The sequence below is a fragment of the Sinohyriopsis cumingii genome, chromosome 19 (assembly GCF_028554795.1).
Source record: "Sinohyriopsis cumingii isolate HCF-2022 chromosome 19, ASM2855479v2, whole genome shotgun sequence".
NCBI classification, from domain to species: domain Eukaryota; kingdom Metazoa; phylum Mollusca; class Bivalvia; order Unionida; family Unionidae; genus Sinohyriopsis; species Sinohyriopsis cumingii.
Window position 1 is genome coordinate 29,793,376 of NC_142979.1, and position 15,267 is coordinate 29,808,642.

General features: G+C 36.6%; 1 protein-coding gene across 2 annotated transcripts; it reads left to right on the forward strand.

The window, feature by feature from the left end:
• The first annotated feature begins 1,815 nt into the window (after window positions 1-1,815).
• LOC149775357 (uncharacterized) lies at window positions 1,816-13,175 on the forward strand. 2 transcript variants are annotated; one of them, XM_089943357.1, is made up of 6 exons: window positions 1,816-1,902; window positions 3,450-3,502; window positions 9,340-9,470; window positions 10,877-11,041; window positions 11,569-11,615; window positions 13,069-13,175. In XM_089943357.1, the coding sequence occupies exons 2-6, from the start codon at window positions 3,456-3,458 to the stop codon at window positions 13,108-13,110; spliced, it is 432 nt and encodes a 143-aa protein (XP_089799483.1). In that variant the 5' UTR covers window positions 1,816-1,902; window positions 3,450-3,455; the 3' UTR covers window positions 13,111-13,175. The 2 variants fall into 2 exon arrangements, with proteins under 2 accessions (XP_089799483.1, XP_089799484.1); XM_089943358.1 differs by having other exon boundaries at window positions 1,891-1,921.
• Window positions 13,176-15,267: the final 2,092 nt, after the last annotated feature.

Here is a 15,267-nt window from a genome sequence, read left to right on the forward strand (position 1 = left end):
CATTGGGGGATTGGAAGATAAGATTGATATGCAGAGGGGTGTGTCATGGTCAGGATTACTTAACTGTCTTGATCTTTCTTTGCGTTTGTTAAAAATCGTCAAGTTTAAAAGTCAGCTTAATAATTAATGTGTGATGGAGATGGTATAAAAACATATCTAACTATCTCAGAATTTTTTTATATATTCCAGCTCCTTAAAACTATTTCGGACTTATTTTAATTGCATACATTGTTTCCAATATATTACTAAGTTCGAGAACTACACGATATTCTCGTTTGAATGATAGATACTAAGGGAAGTATATGATTTAGATTTCGACGTTGGATAGTTGACGTTATGAAGGAAACTGTCCAATGCAGATTTAATCTAGGGTCCGAGATTTAGTTACAAATTTCTACTCTTTCACCCACCTACATTTAGTCAAGCGCATGCTATGTAAAAACTATTTCTTACACATCTGTTAGTTACAAAATGGATGATGGGTGACATAAGTGAGAGCGAAAACCATAGATTAAAACACAAACAATGTGAATGAGAACGCATAACTCAAACAGATGGGACGCCAGTCAACCATATGATAACACACAAACGTGATGGAGGAAACATTATCAGCTACTCCCCACACCCCACAAGAATAGTCCATTACATGTATAAGCGACCGAAAACACACCCGTGACGCCATGGATGGGACGCCATTCCACCATCTGGTAATACACAAAAAGGACATGGAACACATAACTAACCCTGAACGGGACGCCATTCCACTGCTGGATAAATCATGGAACAACTTGGAACACATAACAAACTCTGGATAGGACGCCAGTCCACCACTGTGTAACACATTAAAACAACTTAAAGCACATAACTACCACTGGAAGAAACGTCAGTCCACCACTGGGTAAAGCACAAAAACCACTTTTAATACTTAACTAACGCCGGGTGGGACGCCAGTCCGCCAGTGTGTAAATCAAGAGAACGACTTAGAACACAACTAACACTGTATAGGACCCCAGTCCAACACTGGGTAAATCGTAAAAACGATTTGGTACACATAACTAACGCTATAAGGTACGCCAGACCACCACTGTGTAACACAATCAAACGACTCCGAACACTTAAGTACCCTGAGATTGGAAGCCAATCCATCAATGGGCAATACACAAAAACGACTTGGAACATATAACTACCACTGGATGGGACGTCGGTCCACCATTGGGTAACATAGAAAAAACGACTTGGAACACACAACTACCCCAGGAGGGGACGCCAGACCACAAGTGTGTAACACGCTAAAACGACTTGTAACAAATATCTAACCCTGCATGGGATGACAGTTTGCTAGTGTGTAACACAAAAACAACCTGGAACAGACAACTGCCGCTGGATAGGACTCCCATCCACCACTTGGAAACACAAAACTTTAAATTGGAACACAACTAACCGTCGATGGGACGCCCACTGGGTAACACACAAAAACTACTTGGAGCACATAATTACACTAGATTTGACACCAGTCCACCATGACTTGGAACACACAATGCTGTTTGAGACACCAGTCCATCATTCCGTAACTCAAAAAGGCGACTAAAAACACATCTCTCCTTACAGATGGAATGCTATTCAATCGATGTTTAAAGCAGTAATAGCCACCAGGTAATGATCTTTTAAGTAGTCGCTTGCCTATAAAAGAAAGGAAAACAAAAATAACGAAAGTACTCGTGCCTTCCAGTATAAGATAAGCTGAAGAAAAATCCGCAGTTTGACCGTTTAGGCACGAACGTGACAAAGGTTATCTACGTAAGCTTGATCCTGTAGGCACGCCCATAAAGAGGGTTATTTAACTATGTTTGATAAGAAATTCTGACAGTGTTGTAACAATACTAAGCTGCGATTCTTCAACAGGTAAACATTTAGTCTTCTGGTAAATTAATTTATGATAAATTACTTTAAATTATTTCTTAACGAAAATTATAACATTACTTTCATATATATAATTATATTTTAATTTAGAGGTATGGACTTTGTAGTCTGAAATAAAGAATTCTTATTCTTATATATATATATATATATATATATATATATATATATATATATATATATATATATATATATATATATGCATTATTTTTTTTATTTTACTGGTTGGCACTCAGAAAATTTTTATCTAAAGGTTGACCTTGTGCGTATATTTTGTGCAAAGATGAGGTTAATTTGAAACAAAATTTATACAAATATTTTAATTTGAAAACACTAAAAACGTCTACATGTTACCCCTTGTAGCAAACTCCATATCAATCCATCCAACCTTTCTTCTATCTCTCAATCCGAGTTTCTGTCTTTTTCGATGTTGTTTATTATGTCATAGTAAAAAATCTTGAAAGCATGTGGGAAATTTCAAAATAATGTACCGCATTTCACATTATACATACAATCTGGTAGCATATTGTTTGAAATGCATAATGTAGTATATAGATGAAACTGAAATAGGTTTAAGCTTTGGAATCCAGTGGCAGTTTGCAGACACACTAATGTACGGACAAAGGAGACTTCTGGCTAAACAGATTCGTAAAACTTAAGTAATCCTCATTTTAGAATAACTGCTCTTGACTACAATATACTGCTGGTTTAATGCATATAGAAGAAGGAGAGAACATCCTGAATTAATATTTTGGGAAATGAAATTAATTTTGAAATTCTACCTACTATAGCGTGGTTATGTGCGTTTTATGGTTTCTTTTTCAAACCATTGGTTGTGGTCGTTTCTGTACTAAACATTGTGCTGAATCATTGAGACAGTTCACTTCTATCGAATCGTATCTACCCATTTCACCATTTGTCTGTCTATCCAGGGCCAGCGCCAGACTATCTGGCGCCCTACGCAGGGTTAGATTCTGGCGCCCCCCTCCCCCGAGGAAAATATCAATTTCAAAATTTATAAACAGTAATTACGTCCTGAAAGTTTCGTATACGCGCGATTTTCACTCACTCATTTTGCTTGTTCCGGTCAGCCTGGTTGTTTCGGTCAGACTGAATCTACCCGATTATTTGTACCTGTATGAAATAAACCAGGATAAAAAATGACCCTCAATAAAACTGAAATTTATTTATTTATTTTTCAAAACTGTTGTTGATTTGGAGAAATGCGCCCCCTGAAATCAGCGCCCTAGGCGGCTGCCTAGTTTGCCTATATGGTAGCGCCGGCCCTGTGTCGATCTATATGTCTATTCATTCGAAGGTGTGTGTTGATAATGTAAACTTTATATATGTTCCCATCTTCCTTGTTACCATCAAAACTCCCATCTACAGCATCGCAGCTCTAGTAATGCCAATATTAGAAGAATGTTAAAGTTGATTACAAGATCGTTCAATCCGTGCTGTCTGCTTTTAAAGCATCATGGAAAGTTTGGATTGCATTTGAAAATAATGAAATGTATTCACTCTCATTACAGCACGAGATGATGATTATTTTCATCTTTGCCTTACTTTTGGGCTTGGCTTTTGGGTAAGACAAGTGCACACTGATCAACTATTTCCTTGTAATAGTAGCTTTTCACACAAAGTCTTTCTAAACGTTGAAACATCTCATCATAAATCTGTCTTGTTTTGTTTGGGGTTCTGGGGGGTAGTGGTGGAGTTGCTGGGAGACACGTGAAATACGAACCATAAATTTGACACAGCAAGCTTGTGCCTCTTTTGATTTACCCTGTATGTATTGAGCATTGTCTATCAAAAATTAATCATCCCGACAACTATACCAAGTTGTGTTCGAATAGAAATGAAACATAGTGTACATAACTACTATGGATTTGCGTACTTAACTTGAAGAAAACTACTATGGATCAGCGTACATAACAAGAAGAAAACTACTATGGATCAGCGTACATAATAAGAAGAAAACTACTATGGATCTGCGAAGTTAAAGAAAACTTTAAATAATGTTCTGATGCTGACGTTTCAAACTGAACTTTATTTCCAAGTTTGCGTGATCTGTCACTCAGAGCCTGAGATAATTTCTGAAAAGGATGATATAATCAGTGTGTGTGTGTGTGTGTGTGTGTGTGAAAGACAGTTATGTATGTGTTTTGGTTTTGTTTTAAATGAATGTTTTTATTGATATAAGATTAAAATCTTCAAGATAATTGTTAAACTCATGGACAATCCGTTAATCAACTTTCTTTTTTTATCGTTCTTTTCTTGTACAATCGGCAGCCTCATAAAGGCAGCAGTCCCCGTTTTTGATGTGCTTATATGTTCTTCTATTATCGCCGTGAAACGAACGTCGTAAATCTTTCACAGAATTCACAAAGTGCTGCGCAGTGAACTCTGGGAACTATTGTAGACTGGCTCTCTTCCACGTTTTTCTTTACGAACAAAACAGAGCGCAATAGCCCATTTCATGCAGACTTCGGTGAACTTCGCAATTTGCTCGGAATTTTCATCACGTGGCGGGTGGTCAGCTGACCGTAATAGTCACTCGATAGGTGGTGGGCAAAATATGGCGGACGCTTCAGCATCAGCATCAACTTCTGTAACTATTTCAACATCGTTTATCAAGTTGAAAAATGCATATTCAACAGCGATGCTGCCGCAGATATTGACGAAATTTAATATTGGAACCATCCTGTCTTATTTTCTGGAAACCAGGGCGGATTTCAAACCCATACGAGAGCGTAGCTTTGAGCTGTTTACATCTGGACATGTACATGTAAGTAAGGAAACGGTGTCGAAGTAAACAAATGTAATCCTGACAATCAAAGAGCAAGTTATTCAAACTATTTCCGTGCATACGAAACGTCACTATAATAAAATGTGTTTCATATGAGTTTATCAGATTTGTTTTTGAAAGTCTGTGAATAATTTACATATAAATTTCAATCATTTAATTAATTTTTTTTTCTGAAATATTTCTAAATAAAAATGGACGCCATTTTGTTATGTACATGTGCCCACCAGCGTTTGATTGGCTGGAGTATAAAGTAACTCGGGAGGTTATTCGGATAAAAACGGACCAACTCGGTTAAATTCGGTATGAAATGGACTATATCCTCTGTGTTAAACAAGTGTCAAGGTGTTTGAAATAAAGTTATGAGACTCCTGCTGATTGATGTAAAATTTGTTGCATGACTTGATATCCAATATAGATACGAAAACCACGTAAGTTTTCATCACAAAAAGTGACGTCTTTATTATATAATACCTGATTGGCAAACGCGGGTACATATTTTAGAGATAAAATATATAATGATTCATTACAAGAAGAATTTCAATCACCATCACGAACTTACACGTTAAGCAATTAAACTGCAGGTTGAGACTGTGTGTGTTCTTTAAATTCACATATGTTCCTTTTGTCAGTTGTTCAATATGTGATCGATACTCCTAGGACAATCAACAGAAATTTTATAATTTTAGAAAATTGTAAGATGAATTTGTTGTCCTCTACATTTTAATCGGAAAGAAACAATAGGTTTCTGAGGATCAGTTCACAAATTCTTCCTAGAATTCTTTGCGTGCAGTGAACTCCAAGAGACAGTTACGACTTCTACTTCCAGAAAGATAAAAAAAAAACTACTATAGTCAATAGCACTCATTTATAGTTTTATTTGCTGATATTCTCTTAATTTTTAACAATGCTATTATAACCTATTTAATCAGGGCAAAGTAAATAATGAAATTTGTTTATTTTCCTTGGCGCACAAACGGGCACGTGACTCAGTACAACTCATCTCCATGACGTAACGCGATATCAGTCTAGATGCACATTACGTCTCTTGATACATTATGTTTGTGTTCGACCATTTATTTTGTCATGGACATCAAGTTGGTTACTTATTCATTATTCCTTGTTCCCAGATAAATAAGGAATAAGCAACCATTTACCAGTTCAATAAGGAATAGGTAGGCAGTAATTTATTCCCGATTAAAAACATTTCACATCCATTTGGTCACTTATTTCTTAAAGTATTTTCATCTGAACCCTTCGATGACAGTTTCTAGTTGCTGATCTCTAACCGAAGGAAACGTTATCAGAAATTTCGTCGAGCCAGTTTCGAGAGCTAGGTAAATGAATAAACGAGAGCTATAAGAAAGCTCACAGGGAGAGTACCTCATAAGTTATACAGGGATGATCCTCTCCTTCGACATGGACCCATCCTTCAAATTTTAATCTCTAACGATATTTCGACCTTAATAAGAAGTCTTGTAGATACTAGTCGTGAGGAATCAGAGAAATAGGAGTGTTGTTATCGGTACCGGCTATGTGTAGGTTATCGGAATGTGTAGGAGGACGCGGATAGTAGACCTATTCCATGAATAAAATCTGCACCAACTGAACTCCTACTAGGTGAGATTTCAACCTTTCTTTAACAGTTTCTGGTTAGGGACCAGCTCAAAACGATGAGAAATGTTTACATAATATTCGTTGAGCCGATTGCGATAAATAGGTGCTAAACTTATGGAAGAGAAAACAAAATTCTTAAATCCTTAATTCAACTTTTAAATCCATACATGGACCCTACATCCCACCCCTAAAAAGATTTTGATATGGACTGTTCTTTGATATCTTAAACTTAGGGTAATTCTTGACCCAAAAAAGTATTGACCGAGTGCGTCCAGATCAAAACTTCAGAAAAATATGCGGGTACTTGTAAATACCAGAAATATTAATCCAGTACAATGTGGATGGATACTATCCATATTTTTAATACCCGAACTCCATCTTAGAGAATTTTGATTTCAACCCCTGTTTGACACGTTCTAGAGAGATAATATGTGTTATTACAGTAACAATAGTTTTGGAGAACAAATGTGTATGGGGTTAAATATATGAGGAAGTGCGGAGGAGGGAGGGAGAGAGGTATGACACAAAAGGAGAATAACACTTATATATATATATATATATATATATATATATATATATATATATATATATATATATATATATATATATATATATATATATCCAAGGAGTGAATGTAATAAACCAGTGTGCTATTTGTATTTTCGTCTCAATGTATTGTTACCTTAGATTTTAATGTTTTATTTGTTTGTTTATGAGGACTCGGTGTTGAGATGATATTTCTCAAAAACCGAGTATATGGTAACATTTCTAACAGGCGTCATAATGTACAGTATTCAAGAGACTGTATGATAGAATGGATTAATTTTGCAAAAATAGACCCTCCCCAAATTTTGTATTCGTTCGTCAGTAATTAGCGAAATAAGGGCCAGCTTCGATTCAGTCAATATTTTGTACTAAATGAAGCCTACTACGATCAGTTTAATTTCAACACTTCTTGTAAATTTTCAGTAGGATGAGTTTAGAGAACAAGGGGGCTCGATAAATGTTAAGTATAACAAAGCTCACATGATTACCTCATCAGCCCATATGTGGACCCTACAGTTCACCCCATAAATGATTTTGATAGGGATCGTTCTTTGAAAGTTTGTACGTAGGGATATATTTGACTCCCAGAAGAAATATTGACACAGTATTTTGTTAAGAGCAATCGGAGAAATAAGAGGGGTCTATATGGGTACCGGCAGTGTCTTTTGGATAGTTTGTAGCTAGAGTGTGCGATGCTGAACCACTGCTTCGAGAAGTTTCACTTCAAACCCAGTTCACATTTCCTAATTAGGAATCAGTTATAACAGTAATCAAAGTTAATAGCAAAATTTCGCCGACACGATTTCGATAAATTGGGTGCTAAATATATGGTAGAGGAGGTACAACACATCTGGCAAGAAGTTTAAATCTTACTTACACACTAAAGCCCTGACAGCCCCTCTTTAAATATCTTGGTCATAGACCCTTCTCAAAGATTTTGTTGCTAAGAATATTTTCAAAGCATGAGATATGTCTTGACAAATATTGTCGAGAGGAATCAGGGCAATAATGGGCAACTTATGGGTACTGGGTATGAAAAAATCACTCATAATGTGGATCGATTCTATCAATATTTTGTACCCCTACGTAGAGGATTTTGATTTCAACGCTTCTTGGATATTTTAGAGTTGGACGATGGAAGTTCTAATTACCAAAAACAGTCAAAACAGCCAGCACGCCGGTTACCTGCGCATTAAGGCTAAGGCCCTCTCAAGTTCGGCAACGAACATCGATAGTGTACACGTTCTTCTCAGCAGGTACCCAAAATGTGCCCCTATGATCTAAACGGAATTCGTCATGTCCTCAAGGTAAAATCTCAAAGAAAGGACGATGTAAACATTGTTTAAGGAGGGGTTGCTAGGTCTCATATGTATAAGTAAGATGCAATTCCCTTACGACCTGAGTTACACATCCCATATGTTTAATCCCTTATTTCTTGAAATCGGACCGACGAATGATTTTCTTACTGTTACTTAAGTTACAAAAGATCACTGACATAAAGTGTCAAAATGGTGTTACGAAGTTTTGGGTCGTACAAAGCCAGCTTGAAATTGGCAATGTCTATAAGGATAACACCTTCCCCAATTAACACTCAGCTCACAATCTGAGCCCTTAACGAATCCGTTCTAATGTTTCTGCACTGTCTGCGCATTTAGTCACTCATATCTTACACCACCATAAATAGTATTTTTCACACAATTTCCCACGTACCATTTAAGTACCTTAATGATTTTGAATGGCAACTTTTACGTAAAGTCTATTGCTTCGTGTCTTGTACACTTTCACATAATATCCACCTCTGCACTTCCGGTCTACTTCGGAGTGTATGCGATTAGAACGTGATTGCTTTAGTTATTGGGTATTTAATTGAGAAAGTCTTTTCAAACATCGGAAACAATCGCTACATCTCGGCCTAATCCAGCAAATATGCAATCGGAACAACCTCCATCCTTTCCGTTAACTCGTGTATTGCATGAAAATATTTAAGGGTCATGACCTCTACTATGCACGTGCAATATAGTAAATGAACAGATTAGTCGACAAAATGTACGAAATTTTATTTTCCAAAGCATTTTCATAAAGAAAATAAATTCTATCTGAATTTTAATTTTAATTGTTCGTAATTTTTGGTATTCATTGTTTGCATGCAAAATTTCCAATAGTCCCATGCACTCAGAAGCAGACCGGAAATATAGAGGTGGATATTTTGTGAAAGTGTACAAAACACGAAGTAATGGATAAACATTGCGAGAGGAACTAGTTAATCTATTATCAGACTATATCTCTCAGTTTAACACACAAGTTTGATTAAACGATAATATGTTCCAAAAGCAGATTTGTCTTCTGTTCTACATTTTAGGGTTATCTTAGCTCCAAGTTTTCTTCATATTTATTTTTCTCTTAGTACGAACGAAAAATGTCTGTATCTGAAATGAGCTTAATTTCCTTTATAGCCAAAATTCGCACGGTCTGACCCTTGACCAAGTTCTTGATCTAGTCGTGGCAGATCTGGACAAGAACCATGATGGCGTTATAACACAAGCTGAGCTGAATCAGGAGCTGATAGACAGATGGGAGCATGACGGTAAATTCTTGATCATTTAACTGACTGATTTACTGATGTATTAATTGCCGTTAAATGGAATATCAGCAAACGAAATAATATCTAATGCTCAGGCAAAGGAAGCAAAGTGCATTTCAAGGATATATCACGGCATTAGACTTTTGACTGATGCAAGCGGGATTCAAGCCCTCTACCGTATGTTGAGGAGTATATCGAACACCATTGATAGGATATGCGAACCAGGCTCAATACAATTTGAAGAAATACAGTAGAACTTTTAAAACTTGCATGTGCGGCGGGTTCATTTTATTAAATTATTTTATTTTTGTTAGTTTTCGATAGTTTCGTGTTCTTTGGGGTCGCAGGCAGCAGAATGCCTACAGCTGGGACTACATACTTTTATCGAGTTTCGTCGAATATTCAACTGGTTACGCTTGACACGTTGCTGCAGATGCATTTGAAAAATATAGAATAATTGTTAGTGTTCGTGTGTTTTCCAGAACAGACCTAATTCAATTTGATATCATCGATCTTTTTAAAGACAATTCGTGACTGTGTAATACTGTCCTTTGGGCGTGCATGCTTGTATTAGTGCGTAATTTCGCACAACAATTCATACACAATCGAAATCGAGATCTTCAAGCGTTGTGATTTGATTGAGGATGGCCTGTATAGACGTGTACAAATGTTTGGTCGAGGTTGCGGGTCATGGACACTTTTACCTCTGTATAAAATTGTACATAAAAAAAAACTCCAGTGATTTTAGGCGTTCCGATTGTAGCCGCGCGATTCCTTCTATAACGCTCGATTATAGACACTTGAAACCTTGGGATACGGACGAGGGTAGTCTGTAAATATGTATAATAGACTTAGCATTTTGATATTTTTAGGGGGTTGGGGATTTAGTCTTTGGGCCATATCTCAGATAATATTAAAATCCCCATCTTATGACTATATATTTACTAGACATGAAAAGCCAGATAGCCAACCGATATTGTTTTCTTTGTATATCCTTACTATCCTTCAGTGGCAGTAATGGGGAGGGGGTCAAAACTCTGTACGATAAACGAGTTATTTTATGTCTAGGCTCTGATCATGCTTGCTAATTAATATCTATAATTTGTATTGGTTTCATGGTCTCGGGGACAAATCTGCGGATAAATTGCTTACTTGTTTTATTAATTATAATATCAGCTGATTGTCTTATAAACTACTTGCATCTGCATTAGTGTTTCTCGCGCCCTCCTCCTCCTCGTTCTTTTCTTACATCTCTTTAATCGACAATTCATTTTTTAAACTAAGACATTTTTACATGTGACTTCTTTGTAGATAAACAAAAAGAGGGAATAACGAATTGCACATTGTTATCAAGCTAGGAAACACAAGTTAATGCAAGAAAATTGTACTGCTATTTCTGTATTCTGCAGGTGACCATTGCTTAGCTCGACATGAGTTCGAGAAACAGTGGGTTGCCATGTACCACGACCATCCCAACACCGTCAATGAATTCTTCAACCGTATCGATCTGGATCGGAACGGTTGTCTGGATAGCTCTGATATCAACGTCCACTCTATCGCTCTGGACACCAACAGTATGTATTCCTTGTTACAGTAAAAGATCAATAGTCCAGCTAGATTTGAGAATTAATACTGACTTGAGTTTTTCTTCGTCCAGCTGTCAAAAATTGCTCGTTTCATAAACCTCTGATGTTTTGTTTTTTTTTTAAGTTATCATACATGGTACATACCCTTACAGCACATCGCTCTCTGATGATCTCGTGATTTGGACTGTACTATAAGTATTAGCACAATAAATAAGTGAACCAGCAACTAAATGTATCGACATGTGTTCATCCACGTCAGTCACTAAGGCAATTATTTGTGTTCTGATCAATTCGTAGACAACTATTGACATTTTTCACACCTATTTATACAAACAAGCAAACTTTATTATATTTCACCATGTGTGTGTATATATATATATATATATATATATATATATATATATATATATATATATATATATATATATATAAACATTGAGCCTCCACGCAAGAAAAGGGGATTTTAGTAAAATGTTGACTCGATAAAAAATTGTATTCATTTATATTTTACCCAGGTGATGATGTAGTTACAATTGAAGAGTTCCGGGCATTTATGCATCACGTAAGTAAACCAGTCTAGGTATCTGAAATCTGTTGTATATGGTATTCAGCAAGAAAATAAGTAAAGTCTCAAGCTTATGTTGAGAAATACTGCTGTCATTTGTGATTTGGATACACTGTTACACGGTTACCATCCCAGCAAAACTTATTTTGTAGCTAATTATTTCAGAATCAGCTTAGGAATATATGGCACAAAGAGATCTGAATCGTGTCCGATGTCGAGACACAATATATATCACGATTATATACCACGATACAAATGCTAGAATACAACGCTTATCACGAATGATAATTTATGCTTATTTATTTATCAATAGTACATATTTGCCCTTGATATTGCTATCATAATTCACTAACATAATAGCTTTTTATTATACAGCCATTTGAATAGTTTCAGCTCCATTACTGCTCGTAATATCAAAAGAAAACTTTAGAAATGACACAATGAACGCATAAAGAATAATTTTCCAAATTCAATATCTTTGTCTTTTTTAAGTATCAACTATAACTCCTGTTACAGATATAGTAATCGCCTTATATATAAAAAAAAAATTAAAAAAATACCTTTTTTATATAAAAAATACAAAACCCATATTTCAGATATGTAATGCTTTATAGTCACATCTTTATGGCAAAACTATATGTTTTTGTGCTTGTTCTGTCATTCATGAACCTTACTGATGCCACCAACATCACCATTCCCACTAACACCAGCATCATTATCATGCTTGAACTAATATTTTCGACAACGGAAACAAATTAAAAATCTGAATCTGTTGTGAGTTACTACTAGTTGCTAAGATTTGACAACCACAGAATATTAATATGGGATATAAGAAATATTTATGTTTAAAGATTTTTTTGTTTCTATTTTCCAAGAATTTTACTCTCAATTTCATTAGTAATCCGTATATAGACAAGGCAATTAATTAAGCAGATTATTCATCGAGACATGGATTTAAACTGAATAAATCTTTCCAGAGATTGGTAAGCCAGTGTTCGCGTTCAGTGTTTGATAAACACATTTTAAAAATTGTCGTGTATATTAAATTCTTTCTTCGACAGACGACTGCTCAGCAGATTTACAAATTTATTCAAACACGGAAACAACTAATCCCTTATTTGCATGACATGGTTGTGTTCTGTTTGTTATTTTAGATTTGTTCCCGTTTCGGAGTTCATTATTTCAGAAATAAAATCGTGGTGAGAAAGAAAGTATAAAATGGGAACTTTTCAACGTGCGTCGTTATACCGGAAGTTTAGTTGTGTCCAAGTTTGCTATAATAAAGAAAGGCAGTACAAAACAAATCTACAATCATTACGTGATAGAAATTAATGCGAAAAAGACTTCACTGAAATGCTAACTAGCTTAAAAGTTAGCTTATTAAAACAATCAACTCATACAATTACAGTAATGCCCAATTTATCAGATTGTTATATTGTTCTCTTTGCAGGTACATCCTGATGGTCAACACGGTCACGGTCACGGTCGCTAAGAACCTCTAACTTGACTAAACTGAACAGAAATAAACCACGAAAGCTACAATTCAAAAATACTTTACCCTGTGTTATGATGTCTGTTTAATCTGCTACTATGTTGTTGTCGTTAATAGTATAGTGGGATACCCTAGCGTCAAAAGGAAAATACATTACAGACCCACCCGCCCTTTGGGAACGTTTAACGTCAAGGGTTTTTAGCACACCCTGGGAACGTTTAGCGTCAAGGGGAATTGAACATGGGGAATATTGTGACTGTATAGCGTCATGGGAAAGTGGGGTTGTTGTATAGGGTAGCGGGTAACGGGTAAGTTCAGCTAGTTCAGCGGATAGCGGCTGGCGGGTAAGTTCAGCTAGATCATAAATTATACCAATAAAACAGCGCTTGGAGGGTCGAGACATAGAATTTCTTTATAGACAGAGACATTGACATAAATAACACATACAGCATACCTACATAGATTGATGAGCATCAATCTATCACACAAACAACTATAGAACAGACTAACAAATATTAGGCAAGAAAGCAAATCTTTTCGAGGCATATGAGTGGCACTGAAAAGGGCCTTTGCTATTTATGTTAACACCATTCCCTTAACATAGAGGGCATAGCATAGGTCTTCTTCTCTTCCTCAAACTTCTTCTGACTTCTGGGCCGTAGATGAGGACCCTTTTCAAACAGTCTTGTCTCTCCACATAATTGTTTCTTTTCCAAAAGCTCGTATCCGTGATCCGGATAATTGTCCATGATGGTTTCACATACATTGGTAAGTCCGTGCGGAACAGCATCAACCATACGAGGGTAGATGATTCTACGTTTGTCTACACCTTATGACGAGAACATGTGACGGGAATGAAGTGAACGGGGTTATTTATAGTGGAAGAGAGAATCGAAACGGATTTTTTCACCAATTCTACAAAATTTAGTCAAAGTACGGAGTATGTCTTCCAATCCGAAGAGAGCTGCCTGTGACGTCACATTCCCTATATTAGAGCGCTAGCGTCTGTACTCAGTGGGTCAGTGCAACAGAGCTTTCAAACATGACAGAAACTAAGAAGACGATGAATTGGGGTGCACCAGCGGTGGAGACGAGAAGCGATCGAATATCAACGCTACCAAAGTCAACACAGTCCTACTTCCAGAAGAGGTCGATTTTAATTGGGTTTTAGTGGATTTTCTCTCTTCTTCGCAAGAATTTATTCTGGTACGAATACCTTCCCCAACTTCTCCTTCTTTACCACACGTCGAGGATTTTTAAACAGAGACAGAAAGAAGAATTGGAGATTTTTTACAGCAGCAGAAAAAATGCAGAACAAGCTTTTCTCCTTCAACAGCAAGAGCGAGAAGAAGAGGCAAGAATAAGGAAACGACATGAACAAGAAGCAGTAGAGAAGAAACGAGAAGAGAAGGAAGACGGTGAAAGTCAAACTGTGACGGTACTCTTATACATTTTGGTAGAGTTAAGGAGTTTGAAACAAATGTATCAGACTTCTTTAATATGACACAAGAGAAAAAGACCTTCCCGAGCCAAACAACTCAACCCTTTAATTACACCTGCGATACCACCCCTAGTGATTTCTACCAAATCATCATCGACAGGAGCCAGTCAAGAAGTAGGCCTTGGTCGTGGCAGAGGCCTAAGGCAGTTAAAGCTGATTACGTCCCTTTCCTGAGTTTGTTTTTTTTTTAAAGTAAAACGCGGGGGGGGGGGGCATTTAAAACTGTTGTGATGAATGGAAGTCTCAAGCGATCGTCTTCTTTGGCTTGACATTGCCGTTTCAGTGTGGCTAACAAAGATTACCACACCTCGCTGATGAACCCATCTGCTTTTTCCAAAGATACTTCGGAATTGAGATCTTTAAACTTCATCTTGTAAGTATAGGTAGTCGTTGTAAATTTTCTAGAGGAGCGCTTTTCCGTCTTTCAAAGTTGTTTTGAGAAGATGATGGTGGTGGACTTTGGTTGGGTGTAGAAAAGAGATGGCATTCATTTTCCCAACATCAATTAAAACTCAAACTCCCTTTTTTGCCCATGATGTACCTGAGTGAGTGAGTGAGTGAGTGAGTGAGTGGGTGAGTGAGTGTAGGTACTTATTCTAAAAAATCAAAACCAAGAGACACTTACGTTTTCTCTCTGGTCTATTCTGGTACACATT

Coding starts and splice junctions, on each gene's coding strand:
- LOC149775357 (XM_089943357.1), top strand. CDS start 3,456: ATGATGATTATTTTCATCTTTGCCTTACTTTTGGGCTTGGCTTTTGG. Junction 3,503..9,339: donor CTTTTGGGCTTGGCTTTTGG/GTAAGACAAGTG, acceptor TTTCCTTTATAG/CCAAAATTCGCACGGTCTGA. Junction 11,616..13,068: donor TCCGGGCATTTATGCATCAC/GTAAGTAAACCA, acceptor TTCTCTTTGCAG/GTACATCCTGATGGTCAACA.